The sequence below is a fragment of the Sesamum indicum genome, unplaced genomic scaffold, assembly GCF_000512975.1.
Source record: "Sesamum indicum cultivar Zhongzhi No. 13 unplaced genomic scaffold, S_indicum_v1.0 scaffold00120, whole genome shotgun sequence".
Classification (NCBI taxonomy): Eukaryota; Viridiplantae; Streptophyta; class Magnoliopsida; order Lamiales; family Pedaliaceae; genus Sesamum; species Sesamum indicum.
In genome coordinates, this window is record NW_011628049.1 from 306,188 (window position 1) to 322,358 (window position 16,171).

Consider the following 16,171-nt stretch of genomic DNA (forward strand, 5'->3'; position numbering starts at 1 on the left):
TCTCATTACATAGTTTAGGGTAGTGAAGGCTGCTCAACACCTTACTGCCATCTGCTACTCTCACCTCCATATGTGTGGTGTGCTCTACCTTGCATCCCGTGACTCCCACCACTTTCTCATCAATAAAATAGTGGGTGCTGCACTATCAATGAGTATGTGAACCTCCTTGCCATTTCTTCAAAAGCTGGAACTCCAAACACAGCTGTATACGATGCGTTTTTGTCTCCTATTCTTTGCCTACCACGTGTCCTCGCATCGTTGTCCCAGCTGGTCCCCCATACGAGTGTAAATGAGCGAGCTCGAGCTTGACTTTGAGTGATTTGGCACGAGCTTGAGCTCAACGAGCTCTCATAATTCGAGCTCAAGCTCGAGCTCGAATCTTACCTGATGAGCTCTAGTTCGATCTGACGAACTCGAGTTAATTTTTATTATTATTGATGGGTATGGCCCAAAAACGATTGGTCCAAGAAGAAATGTTAAACCTGAGTCAGGTCTGCCAGCCCAGGAGAAAGTCGGCTCGCTCAGGGTTGCTGGGATTAGCCCAATAAGGAAGCACCCTGCAACATGGTTCGGCCCAAAAGGGAAACCCAATAGGCTCAACCTAAGAGGGAAGCCCACTAGACTCAGCCCAAGAGGGAGCCCCCCACACCAGAGTCTGTCCAAGGATAAAGCCTGCCTCATCAAAGGTTGGCCCAAAAAGGAAGCCCAGTACGAAGGCCTGGTGAGCTCAGCCCGAGGGATGGAAGGTGCCCTAAAAAAACTGGACTCCTCACCTGAAGAGGACTCCTTGCGAGGCAAGAGTCTTCACGAATAAGGGGCCCTTCCTCATCCAAAGACTTACTGCTCAAGGAGCGGATAAGGTACGACCTTATCCATCATAATCCTGCCTTCCTTGCCAGACACGCAGCTCCATAGAGTCCCTGCGAAGAGGGTTTCCTCCTCTATAAATATGGAGGGTACCCATTAGCAGATTCCCCCTTCCACCTTCGAAAAACTCTCTCACTGCTACTCTGTTATTCTAAAATTTGTGTCTTGCTTACGAAGTTCTTATTTCTCTCACAATTTGTCGTTATAATCGATCTTTATATTTATTTATTCTTAAATCCAGGACTAACTTAATCATCAGAGTGCAAATGTGTTGTTTAACAGGTCCTTTTTCTAAAGAGCTTTCACTCAATTAGCCCAAATTCGATATCAGGATCCAAAGCCTTGCAGGTTGTTGCGGGAGCATCCCTAGCACCAGTAGGAGGGCCAGCCCCAGTTTTGCCCGCTCCAATGGTCCCCTCAGGTAATGGATCCATTGGTTGACCCTCCAAGGCGAAGCACCTCCTCGGACACTACATCAGGCGAACTTTCCTTAGCCTTGCTTGGCGCAATTCAATAAGTAGTTACAGTGGCCATTCAGGAGCAGATGGCGATATTGGTTCCTGCCCGCTTAGCCCTTGTGGTGGAACCAGGCATCCCCATTAAAAAAAAAAAAAAAATCCTTCACTAGAGGGGCACCCTGTTAGAAAATAAACCCTGCTCCCAAGCAAGCATCCTTCACGGAATAAGCTTTGCCCCTAAGCAAGCATCCCCCTCAGCAAATAAATCTTTACGTACCTGCTTCCCTCAAGGAATATTTTTTATTTTAATAATTTTAGAGATTTATTTTAACCCCTTCAATGTGTTAACAATTCTTGTAATCCTTCAAGGATTATGAATTATAACTTACTTATTTTCTAGTTTTTTTGAAATACTTTTATAAACTAAATAGACAATTTTTTTTATAACTTTTCAAAATTTTCATCCACTTCATCCTTTTTTCAAATAAAAAATACAATAAGAATAAAGTGAAGTGGACAATCCGGGCCTCTCTTTAAGGATCATATAATTTATCACCTCAAAATTATTGATAAATTTTCAAACAACAATACAATATTCATAATCATATTCAAACCAACAATACAATATTCATAGTCATACAATGTTTGGAAATAGCAGAAAGACTGTTATTCCTTGTTTGGATTAATAGATTTGAAACCAATAATTTCAAATACTCATTTAAGACTAATTTGTTGAGTTATCATTGTGGATTTACAATCCATCTCTAATATATAATTATTTGAAATCTAAAGTTACTCTTTTACCACTCTGCCATGGTAGTTTGATCTTCCTTGATCTTCAAATGTAAGTTGTAAGGACATACAAAAAGGGTCCTACTCAAACTACTCTCTTCCGAGAAACGCTAAACAAATTTTACCAACAAAAGAATTGAAGGAACCAAATTCAGACAAGCATCAATGAGTCAGTTCCGGCGGCTACCTATCTACAAAGCTCTTGTGGTGGAGTAATGTTTATGTTCTTCCTACCTTAGGGACATCCAATGAGAGCAAAAATGTTTCCAGAAAAATGTCTGGCAAATAATATTAATCATCACAGTCGAGGCCGCAGATTTCGAGTATTGGACCGTCTCTGGAAACAAACGGGTTGACTCGTACCCATACAAGGGTCATGATGGATGCAAGTAGAATCGACCAGATCACAATTACGGTTGGCACTCTGTCTTGCTTCCCTGTCAAACCCTTGAGGAATGGGTAGAGGTGCATGATGACCCAAATGGCAAAGAATAGTTTACCAAACAATGGACCCCAAGAATCGTACCCGTTATTAACAGCATCTGCAATGCCAACCACGACCCCAACGATGTTTATTATGAGCAATGTCGTTGGGGGAATCAACAACGTTGTCCACTTGATGACATATAGCTCGGAAAATTCTCCATCGTCGCCTCCTTTTGAGGTAACTGTGAAACTTGTGCTGACACCGGCAAGAACCTTGAGTAGTCCTTGGAGGAGAGCAAAGAGGTGTGAGGAAACACCTCCAATAACCCAGAATTGTTCGTTCCTCCACCAGTCGTCAATTCCGACACCACCCCATTGCATTTCAAGGATACCGGTTGCGGCAATGGAGATGAAAAGGGCCATGAATATGATGCTTGCATAATTACTAATCTGTCAGTTGTGAATTTGGATGATGCATTATTAGGTAAAGCCTTTAGAAACAAAAAGTGACGTTCAATAATGCTATGGTATCACATACCTCAGGGACAATAAATTTCCCAGTTAGCAGGCAGATAGCAGGCAATGTACAGTATACGAGCAATGGAATGGAAGTCCAGGGATATACAACAGAATTTATATAAGAAAATCGTTCCAACCACTTCAATCCACCTCCATACCCATACCAGATTGGGCAATGTTTGCTTAGAAAAATCTCCACTGATCCAAGAGCCCAACGAAGAACCTGATGAAGACGATCTGAGAGGTTAATAGGAGCTGATCCCTTAAATGCAGGCCTCTTAGGTATGCAATAAACGGACCGCCAGCCGTGGCAGTGCATTTTGAACCCCGTCAATATATCTTCTGTGACGGAGCCATATATCCAGCCAACCTGGTTTAGCACTCAAACTTTTAGAAGGTGGCTAGAAAAATCATAGATTAAAGTAATGTAAAGCACACGACCAAACAGCTGGTTTACCTCCTTTCCCCATTCGGTCTTGTCTTCATAACCACAGCTGATAAGATGCATGGCCTCTTTCAAGGGTGATGTTAAACTCACTTGTTTCTTGGAGGGTTGAAGCCACAAATACGGGCGACTGCCCAAACCTCTTCTCGAGTTTCTCTTGGGAGACAGGAGGTGAGCTGACAATATTTGTCTCTGCAAATGAAGAAATGTAACTGATCTCAGTCAGATGTTAAGGGTGTTTTTGCTTACTCTTGTTTCTTTCTTTGGTGTAAAGACAGTAAATTTTTGGTTTTCTCAAACAAAAGTTTTACCTTTTTCTATTCCTTCTTCAATGGTTTCAAGAGCATGTATCTGCTTGGAGGCCTCTCTGTGCTTTGACTTCTTTTTCTTATCTTTCTTTGTTTTTTCTCCTTTCTTCTTTCTAGAACCACAACACAAACAGCACCATTTTGGCCAGCAGTTACAGGTCTTGCTAGGTGGCTTCTTCCTAGCCGGAGCATCATATCCGTAGAGAGCTTGCCTTCTAAAGACACATCCAGTTCCAACATATATAGGTCCTTGAAGACCATCCAAACCCTTCATATTGATCTGTTTAAAGTTAAAGATGTCATTTCCTGCACAACGATGAGGAGATAAAACCAGCAAATGTGAAATGAAACCACACATACATCAAAAAACACAACGTTACGGTTAGAGTATCGATCATGACGATCGATCCCATCAAATCTTTGTGGGAACTGCACGTAGCATACTTTCTTCCCTGAAGTAGGATCCATCATGAAACACATAGCTTCTCTCAGCGCCTTGCTGTTGTTTATGTAGTGATCACAGTCGACATTCAGAAGATACGGAGCATTCGACAGAACAGCAGAAACCCGGACCTTAACATTTTGCAGATAATATATAATGAGCTAAAGTGAAGTTGAATTCAAATGGAGGCCCTAAGGAAGGCGGGGTTGGGGGGGTGACAGGAAGGACTTTCAAGGGAATATACTGTCCAATCAATACTTACCAGAGCATTCATCGCTCCAGCTTTCTTGTGGTGCTCAAAGCCGGGTCTCTTTTCACGGGAAACATAAACCAGGCGAGGCAGTTCATTTCCATCAACATCACGAAGACCATCATGACCTAGGAATACCTGTTTTCACAACTCGGGAAATCAGAACCGAATGAACTAGAAAGATGGTAAGAAACTACAGTTATCCAAATGGGACTACACTACAAGCTTAATTGGACAAATTGCATGCAATCATCAAGAGAAGTATGACTAACCTGGATCATACCAGGGTGGTCCCTAACATTGTTTCCTGGCCAGGGGGTTCCATCCTGCATTGTCCAGCCATCCTCAGGAACCTTTTGTGCCATGGCCACCAAACGGTTGACCCGAACTTTGAACTCATCATATTCTCTCTGTAACCCAGCAAACAAAAATATTAATAACTCGCAGCCAAAGGCAATTTGCGACATATAGGTTATCTCCCAATCTTTCTTCTGCACATAATATGTTCTTTTTGTGGGTTTTTGTATATCCGAAGAAATCAGAATACATGATACAGACCTTCATTTCACGCCTTTCCCTCACGAATGCCGGATGAAATTTGTTTTTCAAATAGTCCATTTTCTGCAAAAAATACCATTCTGGAGCTCGAGGTTCAATGTTGAACTTCTTACAGAATGGAACCCATTTTCGAGCAAATTCAGATGTCTCTGAAAGTGCTTCAAAAGTAAGCATGGCTGCACCATCATCTGACACATAGCATGAGACTTTGTCAACTGGATAATCCACGGCAAGGATGGAGAGAACTGTGTTTGCAGTAATCAATGGAGGTTCTTTCATGGGATCAACTGTACTGACAAAGATGTCTACCTCTGCCAATTCAGATGGCTTTCCTTCTCTTTCATACCTAAAACGTGAAAGCAACACTAAGAGTCATTGAATAGTCAGTAAATGACTTGAACTATATCTCATAGACGGTCAAAAATTCAAAGCAAGTGACTACAATAAACTCTTTTTTTTTTTCAAGGTGTGAATCCATGGATATGGAGTAGTACAGAGAATTGACATTTTGATCCACAGAGAGCGAGCGAGCGAGAGAGAGAGAGAGAGAGAAAGATGGTTCTGATGAACATAAGATTCACAAATTAAACTGGTAGAGTGGCTTGAGTCCAGCTAATCACCATTTACAAGTTTCAGAAAAGAGATTAAAAGGCAATATACCTAAGGGAAAGCCGATCAAGGTATGTTTCTCGCTCAATCGGATACCATTTTGGAAACTGATCGAGTATCCATGATACAGCAAACCATATTTCACAAATAACTGATGTCATCCACAAGCCATATGCATTGGGAACTGGATGGAGAATCCTATAGTGAAAAAAGAAGCCAAGAACCACAAGACGGAGTATAATTATCAATCTGTATGGGCTTATCTTGCTTGAAGATATGGGTAATTTCCTTGACAGTGGTTGCCTCCCTTCATCCATCCTACCAGGATTTGAAAAGAGACAAATGAGCTGGAAATCATAGAAAAGAAAAGAAAAGCTAGTGCCACATACCATTCAGATTGTGAAACAGAAACACAAAATACAACTACACGCAGGCAACTCGATACGATCATAAAGTTTTGGCATGAAAAGAAGTCTTCTACAAACATCTTAAAGCTTATACCACAATTTATGAGCATAAAAGTTATCAACCATAGGGTAAATTCCAGGAATACACACCAAATGAAGTCACAATCTCATATAAAAGTATCTTCCCGATGGTGGCAAACGATCATGTGTCGTTCAATACCAAGCAGTTGCTCTTATTTATGTGTAAGTTAGTCTCCTTACTACATTAATTTATGAGATTAGGTTTATTTCCAATAGCTCATTAGTTTACTTAGTCCACTGAGCATGTTCATATCCATTTATTGTTTTGTATCTTTTGTTTGATGTTATTTACATCTAATCCAGTTAAAAATTTCTGTTGAGAGCAGAATACTAGCATTCCCGTTAACTTTTTTCCTAAAAGAACTAATTCTACCGCATCATAATCAGGTTTCCGTGACTTAAATTTACTACAACTACTACTGTGCACTCCGGTCCTCAACAACAAAGCATTGTGCCACATCAAGAATTTTGGAACTGTGATTGAAGTATAAGAGACATTTGATGTCAAGTTACGAGCAACTTGACTTATGATTTCCATTGTGAGATTAAATATGGTCATGTCATGTCATGACCATGTGAAGCAAGCTCCTTTCTTTAGAAAGCCATTTACAGATCATTATGGAGGCCATCACTTACATTGGCAAATCAGGGTCCAGTTCACCATCATTATCCCCTTGATGCTTGACCACTTGAAGTTTGTCATTTTGCCTTTTTCTCCACTCCTCCATCCGTTCCTTCCATGCAATACTTCCATAGCCATATAATGCAATGTCTTTCTCAGGAACCATAGATCGGGGTTGCACTGTACATCAAAGTACACCTATTAAAAGCTGTGTTCAAATTAGAAAACAGTCTAAAAGACAGAGCTGCCACAGAAACAGCATACAAGGTGCTGATGTCCCAGCAAGAATCTGATGAATCCCATTCCCTTGACTGGCAAATGGAGGTACTATGATAGCATGTTGGTCATAAGAAATCTGAACATCCTAGAAATAATCAGAAGACAAGGAAGTTAGAGACTATGCGGCAAAAAGATACACACATCACAAAGAGTTAACAAGTGCGCAAGTGGGAGAGAGAGAGGGAGAAGGATAATTCTTGTCTTACCTCTTCACCATACGTCAAGAGAGGGAATTCAAGACCTTGCGAAGAATCATTCTTTGAGCTTGTGGCCGATCCAATTGAACCAGCATGACCACCACGGCCAGAGGGTATTGCACCTATACCTTGTGTGAAGCTGGAAGCCTCAATGTTTCCATAATCAAACTCATGTTCTAAATCGTCAATTTCATCTTCTTCCTCGTCACCCTCTACTCTAGGACTACCTGCAATATAGATGCATCTTTCAATACATTCACCCAGCAAACCAAAGTCTCGGGTGTTTAACCATGAGCATTTTTATACAATTAAGAACACTGTCAAACTCACCTTTGATGCGCTTGTATCTGGTTTTGCACTGAGGACAAGCTTGACTTCCCTCCTTCCTCTCATACTCATAGCAAATTCTACAGACAGGGAAAGCGCATTCGTTGCATGCAACAAAGAGTTCCCCATCCACAGTTATCTCCACTTCATCCCCACAAATTTGGCATGTTTGTCCACTTAGTTCTTGAACAGACTTGATCTAGAGAATAACAAAACATCACGAGTCTCATTTCCATTAGCTTCTCAACCACGAGTCATACAACAAACAATGTGGATTTTGTTCTCCATCATATAGAAATAAGATGATGATAATTTCATCACAGACTTCATGCATAAAAATCAAGGAAACCATTTAAGTTAATATATCAACAAATATATATAATATAAATAAACAAACATCGAATTTGACAATCTCAACCCTAAAACTCTAGCCATAAGCAGAGATATCAAATACAACTCCTTAATTAGATAAATCAAAATAATGAACAAGGAAGTACTCCACAGTTTATCTACAGTACTTATATTGGTAGTCAGAATGCCAGATAAAGAAGACAGGAACAAGGAAAAGCAAAAACTAAGAAACCTGAAACTAGAACCAACATGAGAGCGATTTGGAAGCTTACCTTTTCGGTTTCATCAGCATTAATGAGCACAAACTCATTTCTATTGTGAGAACCAGCAACAAGCCTGCCTCCTGTATTCATCACCTTCCACTAAGAAAAATCCAGCAAAAAATCCCAACTTTTTTGAATCCCACAAACAATCCCACCTCAAGTTTCTACTGCATTCAACGAAACTGGATGGGCTTAAAGGCCAATACTTTGAGGCAAAAATAAATTCTTCAATTCATACAGAAAAACCCACTTAGGGTAAGTCTTGAAATGAAGAACAACAGCAGCAATGGCTTAAAAAAGCCAACAGTCTTTGCAGAAAATCAGAACTCTTCTACTCATAGTAAACTAATCAAGATTTAACCCTCCGTCAATGCACATAAACAGCTCTAACTATCCAGCTTCCAGTCCCAGAAATCTCCACCAGATACACAAAACCCAGCTCAAGATTGAACCTTTCACTCCAATGCCTGAAGAAAGAAGCCAGGTTTTACGCTAAAAACTGTCTTGGAGCACCGAGTGTAAACCCCATTACAAGACACCAGCCACACCAAATTGCCAGAATGAAAAAGCACTCTGTTAGAGAAAAGAAGAAAATGAGAAGAAATGAATACAATATTCTGGAAAGTCGAGAAATCCAAAAGGTGTTTTCGTTTCTTGAAAATGTCGAGGAACTTAATAAATGAAGATGTATGGATATTTGATCATATTTCACCACAAGCTAATGCTCACTTTAATATGGCTGGGCTAAATGGACTTTTTAGAGGACTCTTGTTTGATTGATTGAGACAGAGAGAGAGAGAGAGAGAGAAGAGAGGGAGATGAAATTGCTGTTTACAAATAAGAGAAAACGCAAAGGCAAAGGTAGGTGGAGTTGGGTTGTATTAGATGGTTAATTTATGCATCAAAACTAACAAAATATCTGTAACAGTAATGTGGAAACGGGAAATTCTGAATTCTGTGTGTGTGTGGAAAGAATGGGCCCAAAATGCGGTGATGGAGGTGGGGGCTGTTAGCTTTACGCTGTCCCTACTGTGGTTGGTATAGTAATAAAAGCCATATGTATATATAATAATTGTTGTGTATGTACATACATGTAATGAAAGAGAGAGAGAGAGAAGAGAGATTGAAAAACAAGAACAACGGGCCTTTGCAATCTCAGCTAACACCAAAATTTTGTTGTCCTTTTTCTAGTATGGATGACGTTCTTGATGTGGTATTTCTGTTGTGTGTGTGTGTGTGCATATGTAGCTGTTTGTATTGAGGGATTGCTCCCGTTCCTTTTATTGGGGTGGTTCTCTTTAAATTTTGGGACAGGGATTGGGTCACACTATTCATCAGAGTCTTGATCATGTGTGATTTTTGATGAGTCTTGTTTCTTGCGGATAGATACACCAGTTAGATATAGAGAGAGAAGACAAAAAGAACAAGAGAGAGAGAGAGTAAAGGCAGTGGGGAGATAGGTCCTACATAGCAACAGAGTTTTGTGTGTGTGTGAAATTGGTTGGTAATAAGGAATGTCACATGGGAGAGTACACTGTACATCCGTATTTGTACTATTAACTGTTGTTAATTATGGTCAGACTCAGACTACATTTATACGGATTTGACTATTTTGACTCTACCTCTTTGGGTAAAATTTATTTGAATTTAGTCCTTGTCTTTTCAACTCGTTTCAAATTAATTTTTTTAATGGGTGAATTTTCTACTTTACTCTTATAATTTTTTTTATTTTTTACAAAAAAATATTTTAATCCCTAACTTTTCATTTTCAATTGCAATTTCATACCTTGCATATAATTTTTTTTAAAAAAATATAACTATGTTTAATAAAAAAAAACTTATAATTGGGTATTATTTAAAAGGATAAGGACTATTTTGAAGTTGAAATCAAATGTTGGGGAATAAAATAAAATTTATCCCTACACCATTTCTTTTCTAAAAAAAAAAAAAAAACAAAATTGTTAAATTCTTGTACAAAGTTGTTTTAGGGTTTTGGAGTAGGGGCAAAATGGACAAACATAGGTTCACGGGTCTAAATTTCTAGAATATAAATATATATAGAAAGTACAAAGTTGTCTTGTACTCCACCCAACTTTGTAAAATTTTAAAAAAAAATATGTCTATATTCTCTAACTAATTATAATTACAATAGACTCCTTAAACGTCTGTTCATATAATTTATTTTTAAGGCATACTCGTGAAATTTTGCTTTTAAACAGGGAATATATTTGTAATTATAACTATAATTTAGAAAATATAATTGCATGAAATATTTTGTAGTTAGATATAATCTTAGAAGGTTTCCACATAATCTATACAAATATATAAGATAAGTAGAATGATGCCCGTTTTATATCCATCATTGTAATGTGAATTAGTGGATAATTATATAATAAATAGTGGTGATAAATGGGTAGTAGTAGTGGGATGATGGTATTGAAGAAGAAAATGTACAATTGTTATGACCATAATCATCCACTAACCTTAACATAAATTGATGGAATATAAAAAGACATATATTATAATTTAAATATTAAATGCAATATATATACTAACATATGCACGTGGCATTTTCACGGAATATATATGGATGTTCTATTAAATATTTGTTTTTGGGTGTTGAAATTTGTCGACTAATATAAAATTGGAATTAAATTCAATGCATTGACCCAACAATTCAATTACTATGGATTGGCATATTGTAGGTTTTGCATTATTATTCAATAACTGTTCATTTTTTAAAAAAATAATATTGTATTTTCATCAAAATTAGAAAACAAGAAGATGTTTCTTTCTTTAATGAAAAAAGTATTTGTAGGGAGTTGGGTAGTTTAGGAGCATTTGATGTGGCAAAATAGGGCAGCAAATAGATAAAATTGATTGTGAACATGACTTTCATCACCCCCTACCTTTCTTGGGATTAATATAATATACATCACATAAATATTTAATTTTATTTTTTTTTATTATTACTATCATTATTTATTTATGCAATTAACAATTGGTGTTCTATATCTCTTACCTACTCTTCTTTTGATGCATCCAAATATAATGCTTCTTGTGGATTGATGTATATATAAAATAAAATATTATTAAATAAAAATCAATCAAATAGCAAATATGATTATATTTAATTTATTATCAATTATTTTTTTAAATAGTAAAATTTTACAAGACAATTGTAATTACTGCTTAATAATTAATATATATTTTAATTCCACAACACAAAATTATCCACTAATAAATAAAATAATCATATACTCCTAAAACAACAACAACAATAATGATAATAATAAAAATATGTGAAAATAAAAATAAAAAGAATCCAAGAAATTACAAATTTGGAGGCAGCCCCTTCTCACCTAACCTCACCTCTATATTTGTATGCATCAACAACCAACTTTTAATAATTGATTCTTGAAATAACAAATATATCACGTAAATTAAGTTGCAGGAATAATCTTCATGTAGCGTTATCATTCTTTGGTGAATCGAAAATAGTTGAGATATTTTAGAAAAATAAAAAAGAATGATAATTCATCAGATTGGTTGAGTAAATTAAAAATATATAAAATGGTAGAACCAAACATGTGTTTTTGCATAATTCATACTAAGTCAGTATAGGCAGCCAGGCAGCCAGCACAAATATCTGGATAACGGTTTCCAACAAGCTGTGAAGCCATTCCAACCATGCCCTTAAAGTTCTACGGCAAGGGCAATGCCATTTCATCGCTTCCTTGGCCGCTCTGATATATTTGGTTTGATAAACAACACTAAAGACATTTGAGCTAATCATGTTGTCGTTGTACCTGGACGATTGCATGTAGTAATGCAATCGCCAAGAAAACAGAAGCCGGATATAAAGAGAAAATATGAAGTTGAAAGTCCACAAAACCTTGCTTCTCAGGCTTTCCAGACCCCAATTGTTCCATCAACTGAAGCAGAAATCATACAATCATCCTTTGGGTGATAACTTACACTAGTTACCTGTCAACCAAAAGAGGGAGAGAAACAAATAAGGTTAAGCGCACAAGTAGTTAGAATGCTTAACACAAGTTTTAACATTTCTTGCATCAATGTAACGTGATCATCGGTTCGGTTTAACAAAGAGGGGAAATGGCAACCATAGGAGTAAAGAAAATGGTCTCAGATAGCTTTTATTTATGCTAAATTGGTTGACATCTGGGTATTTTGTCCTCAGTTCACATATTCACATCAAACTTCTAATCACTTTGATGGAATAAGAATATAAGGAGACAAGGGCAAATATTTCATGATTAAATGTGACTTTACCACTGATGAATGAGCTCGAAACCTGGATACGACATTTGCATCTACAAGATCCCAGAAGTAAATATAGCCGTCTTCTGAACCACCAGTCACATGGGCGTCCGTGTTTGTTAGGCAGCAGTCCATCTTGAAAGACTGATGCAGAAGGCAACATTAACAAAGTTAAGAGTTAAGCCCAGGACAATGATAAATGGACAAGGGTAAGTGCTACTACAACACTATAAGTGACAATGAAAAAGTAGGAAAGAGGGAAAAGACAGTCAAAAGAGCAGAGATGTCTATTTCATAAGACAGACACATGCGAGTGAACAAGGAAAGTAGTTAAGAATATATTTTATTGATTGCATGACGGATTATCTTAATAAGGAAAAAGAATAAACATAGTCTTAAGTTCCAGGGGGAAACCTTGCAAGTGTGGCCTTTATATTCTTGTAATAATTCACCAGTTGATCTGCCACAGAAAACGGAACCTATTTGAGAAAGATACCAAAGATTTATTGATGTTTCCCTGAGTAGACCCCGGGAAAAGAATTTACCTGTCCAAAAGCCTTAGAGTAGAATCAAGACAACTGGCTAGTACACAGTTGCCATCGTTTGACAATGAAATACAGTTGACAGGCTGCCCGAGATCATCAGATATTTCTCTGGTAACAATTATGAAGTCAGAGGTGAGAGTTTAAGATTCATAAGAACCATAAAGTAACCGTTTGAGTTTAGCACTATGCTTTTTTAAAGACAAAAATAAAATAAATGAAGAAATCCCATACAGTTATCGTCATTTTCAGAGCCACATACCTACCAATTCGAATATCAAATGTTCGAAATGTTCCATCAACACTTCCAGCAATTATCTCAGTTTTTGTTAAACAAATGGACATGACACTATCTGAAAAGGTGTCGATGATCTGCAAAGTATCCTAATCTCTATTAAGTAAAGCCAAATTCTTAAGAAAACATAGCAAAGATCGTAAATCAACAAAACAAAAACTTCTTGGTCGTCAAAATCTTTCTGCAATCAGCACCAGAAAGACAAGGAAAGCTTTTTCTGCCTAAAGTTCCTATTCACATAAAACTCCTGGGTGGAGCAGTACCCTGAACTCAACTTCAGTAAGGTAACAACAAGAAATAACCTGAATAGGCTCAGTGCTGTGAGATCTACAGTCCCAAGCACGGACTGAGCGGTCATAGCCAGCTGATGCCACCACTGATGCATACTCATTAAACTTCACAGCATTCACCTGGTAACAAAGAAGACTAATATCAACAAATAATTACTTTGAGAAAAAAACCGACACAAAATGCCCGTATAGGGTGAAGGTAAGCAAATATTATTTCTCAAATTTGCTAGTGAAAGATACTAATATGAAGAAAGCTAAGCTTCAGAGTGCCATGAGAAATCAGTGGATAAAATGCCAAGGATATCACTTTTTAAAATCATACAATTGACGTTACTCCAATACTTTATAATACAATATACATGATCCAGCACAGATTATACAAAAAACCAAAATTTTCAAAAATCTCATTGAGCTTCCGAGTAGAAGGCATCCTTAACGGAACGTTGAAGTAGAACGAGAATTCTAAATGTTGCAGCAGGAGAAATGGAATAATTAATCCTTCAGGCCCCGCAGGTTACATAATCAGAAAACAGATAGATCAGCATTACGATCCTGATCAACTGAACGGCTTAGTAGTTGATATAAGACTCATTAAAGTAATCAGAATCACTAGTTCCAAATCCAAGAAAAAGCTCCACTCCACAAGCCCTCGTGAGTATGAAAAGGGATACTACAGATGCTCCAATAAGCATAATAATGATTTATATCAGTCCACATGACGAGGTAGAGGAATGCGGTCAGCAAACACCTTGCTGCAACAAAGAGGAACCTAGGTCCACTGCTCCAAGGTACAAGTTTAGGACTTGGAACTTTTTTTCTACAAATACTGTTTTTCATGAAAAGATGAAATTTTTTCATCTAGTACTACAATATAATGCAGCTATTTTGATCTTCTTCTTACATGCCAATATATGTCAAAATGAAGACTATAACTCATATTCACAGTCAATCTTCTGTCAAAGAAGAATCTAATTTTTAACATGAGTTTGCAATATCAACATTCCACCAGCAACTGAAGCTCCAAGACTAGATTTTTATTCAGAATCTTTTACCTAAAAATCCACAAAAACTGCGACACTTAAGACACCTAATGTCACATCTTTCCAACCATTCATATCCAACAGCTAATCTCATGCAATTTAACAAAATCAATTCCACCAACAGTACAGACCTCACTATCATGACCACGAAATTTCCGAATTACACGACCAGTCGCCACGTCCCAGTAGAAGACTTGCCGATCGCCTCCACACGAACACAGCTTCGAATTATCCCTACAACAAAAGAAGAAAGAAAATAAAAAAAAAAAAAGTAACAAAACAATTCAAGAGTTAGGGGAAGTGCCAGCATGAAACTTTAGGCTTGTACAGCGTGACATGGACATCGCGAACTTCGCGACCATGCGATTTGTAGGTCTTGATATGCAATCCACGGTGAGGATTCCAGAGGCGTATGGTGCGATCTTTGCCGCAGCTGAGGCAATACTCGCCGTTGGCGTTGAAGCGGGCGGCCAGAACAGCACCTTCGTGGGCCCGGAGCACATTAGCCTCCGTGCGTGGTAGATTCGCTGCGCTCATTTTGGAGGAGCTTGAGAATGAGGTTTTGAGGGGCGGAATGGTATTGTGATGGTGAGGTCCAAATTGGATGGGCCCTCCTCCTTTGTTTTTTATTTTTCTCTTTAAGAAAATGCAGAAATTTTAATTTAATATTTATCTATAAGTTTTCGACTTGAGTGTTTGATAAAATTTATAGAAAATGATATTATAACATCAAATCCATATATAAAGATTTTATAAACTTTTTAGGCAAAGTAAGGAGTTTTGACTTTGTTTTTATTTTTTTAGTAAATTACTTGTATTTTAATCATATAAATTATTACTACAAGATTTATAATTTTACTTTATCCACATACTTTAAAATTTTAATTTTACAAAATGAAATAGAACAATTTTGAAACATCTTATAACATAATATTTGAAAACATAAAGTATTTTAAATAAGTTTAATCAACTATACCCTCCTAATTGAACATCAATTGTATTATTAGATAGATACAAAGATTGAAGTATATATTTCACACTGGATATAGTGATATATATATATATATATATACATAAGACGAATTATATATAAATTTAATACGAAGAAATCCAACTATATATATATATATATATTCCAAAAAATTAATATTATTGTGAAATTAAAAGTATATAATAATTTGGTGTGAAGGGGAAGAGTTGCAGAAACTAATTATAATTAGTTTATAACGGATGCATGGATTGTGAAACATTAAGTGTGTGTATTGTATTGATTGAGTGATGCCTCTCCCCCTCCCCCTGCACATCCACTATATATAAGTGAGCGCTACTTCAACAACAAACAAACACGCACTAGTGATGGCCGATTCCACGTTCAAACTACTCCCCATAGCTCTGCTGCTGTGTGTTTCAGCATCAGGCAGCCTGCAGGACATGTCCCTCTCCAGCCGCTTAAAGTTGGATGAGCAGGAAGGGTCATCCAATAGTGGTTGTTGGGAGTCTTTGTTTCAACTACAATCTTGCA

The 16,171-nt window shown here is 37.3% G+C and overlaps 1 protein-coding gene and 1 pseudogene across 1 annotated transcript; both read right to left on the reverse strand.

Annotated features, from left to right (window-relative positions):
• Window positions 1–1,978: 1,978 nt before the first annotated feature.
• LOC105179039 lies at window positions 1,979–9,074 on the reverse strand (annotated as a pseudogene).
• Window positions 9,075–11,746: 2,672 nt separating this feature from the next.
• Window positions 11,747–15,251, reverse strand: LOC105179040 (WD repeat domain-containing protein 83). The gene is made up of 8 exons (XM_011102630.2): window positions 14,978–15,251; window positions 14,781–14,883; window positions 13,622–13,729; window positions 13,287–13,396; window positions 13,028–13,135; window positions 12,897–12,942; window positions 12,495–12,626; window positions 11,747–12,188 (listed from the first exon to the last, which is right to left on the reverse strand). The coding sequence occupies exons 1-8, from the start codon at window positions 15,184–15,186 to the stop codon at window positions 12,105–12,107; spliced, it is 900 nt and encodes a 299-aa protein (XP_011100932.1). The 5' UTR covers window positions 15,187–15,251; the 3' UTR covers window positions 11,747–12,104.
• Between the last annotated feature and the right edge of the window lie 920 nt (window positions 15,252–16,171).

What these genes read in the sequence shown, in the direction of transcription:
- LOC105179040 (XM_011102630.2), bottom strand. Translation starts at nt 15,186, where the DNA reads ATGAGCGCAGCGAATCTACCACGCACGGAGGCTAATGTGCTCCGGGCC. An exon ending in ATAAAGGCCACACTTGCAAG is followed by an intron (nt 12,627 to 12,896) that starts GTTTCCCCCTGG and finishes CTTCTGCATCAG; the next exon opens with TCTTTCAAGATGGACTGCTG. An exon ending in TTCGAGCTCATTCATCAGTG is followed by an intron (nt 12,189 to 12,494) that starts GTAAAGTCACAT and finishes TTTGGTTGACAG; the next exon opens with GTAACTAGTGTAAGTTATCA.